This window comes from Lactuca sativa, chromosome 4 (assembly GCF_002870075.4).
Source record: "Lactuca sativa cultivar Salinas chromosome 4, Lsat_Salinas_v11, whole genome shotgun sequence".
NCBI lineage: Eukaryota > Viridiplantae > Streptophyta > Magnoliopsida > Asterales > Asteraceae > Lactuca > Lactuca sativa.
The window spans coordinates 271,897,935-271,905,330 of record NC_056626.2 but is presented as its reverse complement, the minus strand read 5'-3'; the positions used below and the strand labels follow the sequence as shown (position 1 = coordinate 271,905,330).

General features: G+C 33.7%; 1 protein-coding gene across 1 annotated transcript; it reads right to left on the bottom strand.

Moving 5' to 3' along the window:
• Positions 1–3,130: 3,130 nt before the first annotated feature.
• Positions 3,131–7,097, bottom strand: LOC111907745 (uncharacterized). The gene is made up of 7 exons (XM_023903551.3): positions 6,470–7,097; positions 5,465–5,517; positions 5,148–5,240; positions 4,862–5,085; positions 4,455–4,521; positions 3,526–3,636; positions 3,131–3,443 (listed from the first exon to the last, which is right to left on the bottom strand). The coding sequence occupies exons 1-7, from the start codon at positions 6,954–6,956 to the stop codon at positions 3,417–3,419; spliced, it is 1,062 nt and encodes a 353-aa protein (XP_023759319.1). The 5' UTR covers positions 6,957–7,097; the 3' UTR covers positions 3,131–3,416.
• Between the last annotated feature and the right edge of the window lie 299 nt (positions 7,098–7,396).

The window sequence follows — 7,396 nt, the reverse complement described above, 5'->3', positions numbered from 1 at the left end:
AGCCTCTAGAGTCATAAAAGGAGTCTTGAGCCCGTTTTCCTCCAATCAATGGTCATGTTCATAGAAGTAGGTTGCTATAACTTGAGTTTGGGTCCATTTAAGGTGTGCAAAGCCATCAAGTCTCCAACTTTATAAAAATGGACCTTCGAAACAACCTAGAACTTTATATTTGGAGTTGTAGAAGTGTAAACCAGCTAACTAGGTTAAATCTGCAAGGGACTCGACAAGTTCATAAGGGAACTCGACGAGTCCGATGAAGAAACTCCAATGATGTTTATAGAACTCGGCGAGTCAGTTAGGAACTCAGCGAGTAGATGGACCTTGTCCCTTTTCTGATTATGTCAGGACTCGGCGAGACTGAGGGCGACTCGACGAGTCATTTCGACAAATCGCGATGAAAAAGTAGCTTAGGAACTCGACGAGTCATGGGGTGACTCGGCGAGTTGAGTCGCGATTACAAAGTTCTGAGTTCTAGGACTCGGCGAGTCATAAAGCTGACTCGGCGAGTTTGGTCAACCTGGAAGGTTGACTTTGTTCAAAATGTTGACTTTGACCAAGGGTAAAATGGTCATTTTACCCTAAGGATAATTATCTGTTTCTGACTAAGCGTCATTATGGAATTTATAGTCGGAGAGTTACCGGAGCAACAGACAGGGGTTCCTCACTCAGATTTTCAGTAGTTAGTCATACAAGGTGAGTTTCCCTTTCATTAGGAATGGGCCTAAGGCGCCAAGGCCTACCCGTAGCATGTTATGTTAGTAGTGGAGTGTGGGTGGGGCCCATATCCCCTTGTTAGCCGAGTGTGGGCAGGGCCTGTATCTCATAGCTGAGTTGATTACGATATAAGCCTGAACGATAGAGTTAGTTATACTTATTGCCTGTGTGATACTTGTATGTTTGTCTAGTTGTCGAGTGTGGGCGGGGCCTGTATCTCATAGCAGCGGAGTGTGGGTGGGGCCCGTATCTCGAAGTAGCTGAGGGTGGGCGGGGCCCGTAACTTAGAGATAGCGGAGTGTAGGCGGGGCCCGTATCTCCATGAGTGTGGGCGGGGCCCGTATCTCCTAGTTGCATGTTATATGTGTATGGTATGAGATAGTTTTGGGGAGCTCACTAAGCTTCGTGCTTACGGTTTTTAGTTTTGGTTTTAGGTATTTCCACTAGCAAGGGGAAGGGCTCGGGGTGATCGCATGGCACACACCACAGTATTAGCCAGAGAGTTTACTTTGATGTCTTTGTTACGAGATTTTGACTTGTGATATATACTATGATGTTTTATGATACATGATTTACGATTTTATCTATGACATTGAATGATTTGTGATTTTAATTATGATTTGAAAACGAATTTTTTTCGACCATATTTTTGAGATGTTTCAAATATTTATAAAATGCTTTACAAAAATAATAATTATATAGCATTACTTGTGTTATATAATTATATATTTAAATTAAAAAATAATAATTATATCACTATATCTATATTAAAAGAATAAAGAGAAAAGAAAAATCGTGATTGTAAGTGAATTATATTATGAATTATGATTACAGCCATGAATTTTTTTTTAAATATAAACAAACAAGAACATTAAAAGAACACTTTAAAAAATATATTCAAACAAAATGTCAAAAAAACTAAAAAGAAATTCGAACAAACTTAAAAAATTTAAGCGAACAAAATGTTATAAAAAACATTAAAATCTAGTTTATAGAAAATATAAATAAATAAAAACGATAATAAATAATAGACAAAATTACATAAATGGTCTCTATGACTAATATATTATTTTATAGAACTTAACTGAAAAAATAAACATTATTTTTATTTATTTTAAACATGAAAAGTATCAAGCGTCCAAAAAATTTCGAATGAACCTATAGTGGTCTTTTTTTGGAAACCAATACAAATTATGTAATTTTGTCTTAGAAAAATGAATCGATAGTTTGTTCATTGTGAATCGCCTATGCTTATCAAAAGGAATAAAAATCATGGAAAATGCCAAATGGAACCGCTTTGTGAATTATCTATAATTATTGGGCTGCAAATGGAAGAAAAAATTGGGCTCTTAATGTTTTTTTATGGTTTGCGCCTGTTCACGGTTTCAAAACACGGCATCATGTCTACACCGCAGTTTTGACTTGCTTTAAAACCAAACCCGAACTGTTGAAACCCGAAACCATATTTGAAAACTACATCTATTTTATTAAAATGAAAATATTCTTGAATTTGATTGAAATCAAATATAGCTCAATACATATCTATACAAGACAAACGGGCAACAAGTTGCGTTGTTAGTGCTTTCTGAATGGCAAAATTAACTCTTTTGAAAACAACATCTGTGAATCTAGGAGATATAACATTAGAATGAATGACCCGTTGGACTTTGTTGAGAAGCTCCACCGCCTCTGACGCAAGAAAACCAAATGTATCAAAAGCAAAAGATACATCTATCGGTTTTTGGAATGCAAAAGGGCAACCTTCATTTAGTGGTTTGATTTGGCCTAAAACAACACATGCACACCCGTAAATGATTATTGTCTAAATTATTTTTTTAGATCTAAATATGTATTGCTGGTAGTGGTAAGTAGTGTAAACATAATAAAAAATGATAGAAACCAATAAAACATAGTGAAAATGGGTTTGCATTCGGGTGCGTTTTAATGGGTTGAAGTAGAATTGTTGCATCGATAATTGGGTTTCACAGTTGTATGAAGCATAAGAAAAGTTCAAGTAAAAATAAATAAAGAAAATTAAACATATCGATATGCTTTTGACAATTGTTTATGAAAAGTAACATGTTGCAAAATTAAACAATAGTAATGTTAAACAAAATAAATTAGAACATTAGTTTTGGATTTAAGATTAATATATGCTTTTGACAATTATTTATAAAAAGTAACATATTGCAACATTAAACAAAAGTAATAGAGAATATGTGGAAAAATAAATGTAAAAAGTTGATGTTAATTTTGGATTTAAAGAGTATCGAATTCTGCCATTCAAATATCGAAGTCGGCACTTAAAATGGAAATGCTCATACTCCAGTATATTACCAGAAACTAGTATTATGAATTGCATCATTTTAAGATAAGATAGCGATCGTATTACATTTCATCTTTGTGCAAAATATGCTGATAAAAAACTGCAACTTTTTATAAGAAATTGGGACAAGGGAGTTTCTCTAGATTCACATGTGTGCAAAAGACTTGAATGCCCTCATTCATCAGCATATTCAAAGATAGCCTCTCCGTGTCATGTTGTTCATGTAACAAACGTAACCTAATGCAATGACCGGATATAAAGTTTTGCTTAAAGCCATTAAAAATTTACAATTTACTTCAACAAGTGGCCTTTCTGGATTTACAATACTGGTATTGATACTACTTAGTACTTATACAGTCTGATACAAGCCAAGATCTTAGTCATCAATGTCTTTCATAGCATCCTGCAAAGCACCCATAATTTAGTTAATTTAGTTAATTAAAAAAAAAAAAAACTGTTGTTAGTGCCAAAAAGACATGAATGACCTTGGCTAAACGTGTGACGTAGGTTGCAGCGAGGGCAGTTGCAAGTAATCCGGCACCTAGAGTCAAAAGCTGATTACTTCCCCCTGCCAAACCCAAATCCGATTCTTCTTGCTGAAAAACATCACAAATTCCATTCAAAACTTTCACTAGCAGCATTGTATATTTTCGATTTTTACTTTCTTTTCAACCCATTCTACTAATCATGCTAATCTACTTTAATCAAGTGCCATTTAGTTTTCACATTTAAGTAAAAGGGGGGCTGAATGTAACACATACATGACAACATTCTACTTTCAGTTTTTCTCCTTAAGCTTTCTACTTCCCTTTTTTTTTCTCTTATAAAAACATAATATTTTGCAAAAATAGCAACTTACTTACACTTATTTGTCTATTATTATTATTATTATTATTATTATTATTATTATAGCATCCTACTTTGTATTACAACATTGTATCTTGAAAAACCTACCTAACTAACTATAGCATTATCATACTTTCAATTTTCATACCCTCTTAGAGCAATGAAAACTGCTTTGTTGCTAGCTAAGTAGGTAGATTTTTCAAAGTACAATGATGCAATAGAATGACACGGAAGCAGGATGTTATAATAAACAAATCAATTATCAATGGAAGTATGTTGCTATTTACTGCAGATAACCCTTTAAAGCAAAAGCCAAATCATAAATTTATTGATGCCAGCCACATAAAGAGAAAAAAAAAAAGTAATAATAATAACATCCACACTGTTGCTTTTAGACTTTGGATGGTCGTTAGATGATATAAAAGCATCATTCAAATTCATTAGCACAAAGCAAGGTGAAAATTCTCACCTTCTTACAGTTACTGCTAAGGCAAGCAGCATGCAGGAGACTTTATTAATAAGAGCATGATTTGGATTTTGGAAAAAATAAAAGAAAAAAAAAACTCACAATGATTGCTCGACCAAATGCACCTGCACTAACGTAAGCCCATGTTCCTGGTAGCATCCCCAGCCAACTGCATAACAACAATACATCACATCCTTTTTCAACTCAACTATCTTCTTTAGCCAAAACATCACAAAGTATTTTCACTATTTTATCGATTTTGCCACAAAACAGAGCTATTGGTTTTTATTTTAATTTAACCACCCAACTATTGTTGTTTTGTTTAATTAGCTACTAATGCATCCTTAAAACAATCAGAAATAGTTACGTGGCTAAATCAATAAAATGATGTTAATCTGTACTTTGCCTTTTATTCAAAACTGGGTAAAAAAAAAGACGATGATGTGTTAATCAGTACATAAAATTATTAAGTGGCTAAAATTAATCTCAATAAGATGATGGAAACAAACCTTCCCAAAACATATGGGACAAACTTGACTGATGTAAGGCCATATAAGTAATTTCCAAGAGAAAACGGGAGCAAAGGGCTCAAACGAAGAAGTGTGACAACTCTAAAACCATTTTCTCCAATTGCTTTATCGATTGCAAGGAATTTTTTATTGCCTTCAACCATTTTAAGTATCCGATCACGAGCAAAATATCTAGCAATTAGAAATGCAACACTTGCAGCCACCTGACAAACTCAAAAGTTATATTCCAAACTCCAAAACCAAAAATCTTGATTTAGCAACTTACAGTTCCACTTATGGAGACAAGAATTGTGCCTGTATATGACCCAAAAAGAAGACCCGCTGACATTGTCAGTGGGATCGCGGGGATTGCAAGTACCTAAAACAAAATTCAAACTTGAGGAAATGAATAAGGGAAAAGTTACGACTTAATAGAAAAAAAAAAAAAAAAAAAAAAAAAAAAAAAAAAAAAGCCACCAGAAACACCCGCATATAGCTTACCAGATTATCTCTCTATCAAATCAAAAGGAAACCAAAAATGAAAATGAAAAAAGCAGGATTTTAAGCAGAATTCAAGAGAGGGAGAGGCAGGCAGCTACTTACCTCCAAGCCAGCATAAACTGCAACAAAAAGTGCATATCCAGCAGGGCCATATCCTGTTGGAGGAGGAATAAGAGAAACATGAAGCTCAATTCCTTTTAAAATAAAATAGCTTTTTTGCCAATCAGATACAACATATACAAACACATCTTTATTCTTTAAAGCTTCGTTCCATGAAGATGAAGCAAATAAAGTTTTATGACTAGTATTGTGTTTGGTGTGCATTGGACTCGGACTGGAATTAATGTAACATCTCAAAAGTCAAATCAATTTCTTGTTTTGCAATCCCATCATCAAAAATAAAAGCTTCTTCAGTCTAATCATGTCCCCATGTAACCCAAAGGAACCTAAACAGTTTTATTCATCAAATACCAAACTACATAATTACCAACATGCATAAGATTCATACAATCTCTCCTGAGATGCTAAATTCAACATACACTAATCAATATATATATATATATATATATATATATATATATATATATATATATATATATATATATATATATATATATATATATATTGTTCTTGTCCAACTATGGAAATACAAAAATGCCTATTTTTAATAATGCATTCAAACATGAAACCTAAGTTTTCCTTACTCTTTGTGCATAAACTATCCTTTTAGCCTTACAGAATCTAGTTGGACTTGCTTATCCTTTCTACCTGAAATGGTACAAAGATTGATGAATTTTCTTACTTTTTTCTCTTGTTATTTTTCTAGTGCCATTGATTATGAGATGCCTAACAGCTATGATGTCATAAAAAATGGGAAAGAATTTTTGGAAATTACTTGAGCTTCCTTTTTAGTTTTTGCCTCCATTGTTCTATTACCATGTTGTGTACTTACTTTCTTTCTTCCTTCTTGAGAAACCAAAAATGTGTTTATTATGTTGTATTCTCTAGTTTCGATTCAACATCATCCAATTTCCATCAAGCTCAAAACTCTTAAGAGCACTTAAAGCAATAATCGAACTGGGAATTTGTTTGGAAATACTGGTGTACCTTCAATGAAGCTAGAAAACTGAATCAGAAAAGCATTGATCTGGTCTCTATAGATGTACCCAACAGTACCAAACCCACCAACAACACCCACCAGCAACAAACCAGCTAAAATTGTCCCCTTAATCGCAGTCTCGTTCTGATCATCATCATCATCATCATCATCATTTCCGCCACCACCATCGTCTTTAGGATTATCGTTCAAGTTCAAGAGTCTTCTGATGCTGCTTTGTGGTGGTGGGGCATTAGTTTGAAGGGTTCGTTGCTGTTTTTTGGTTTGTTTGAGGGAAGAACGAGGTGGGTTAATGAAATGAAACCGCTTATTGAAGGGTCTAAAGCTAAAGAAACTAAAGGAAGACGATGATGATGAACATGATGTAGAAGTAGAATAAGTTGAAATTGAGAAATGGAAGTTGTGTCTGGCGAGTGATTGAGATCGAGAAGGAGCAGAATATGATGAGAGGCACGGTGGCCTCGAAAGGATGCGCATTCTAAGTGGATGATTTCTGTTTAGAGTTCGATAAACAGTGGATTCTTCAAGATAAGAAGAACAAAGAAGATGAGCGCTGTTCCTCTCATTTTTATACGGTTTGTAGGCGGTACACCAATTCCCCAGGTTTGGGCGTCACAAGTTTGTTTACCTATGCCAATTTTATGATGGGTTAATCGAGTTTTGTAACCAATCACATTTTATTTTTATTTTATTAGAAGCAGGAAAATATAAAAATTTTAGAGAAAATGAATTACCAACCAAACTTGTTGTTTTGTTCGTAACTTTTTTATTTTCTTTTCACACGGTTAACCATTTAATTTGTTATATGTGTTTACGTATCGTTATTGTCACATGTTATAACAGATAATAATGGTAATATATAAACAAATTAACAAATTAAATGGTTAAATATATAAAAAAAAATTGTCTAAATATGA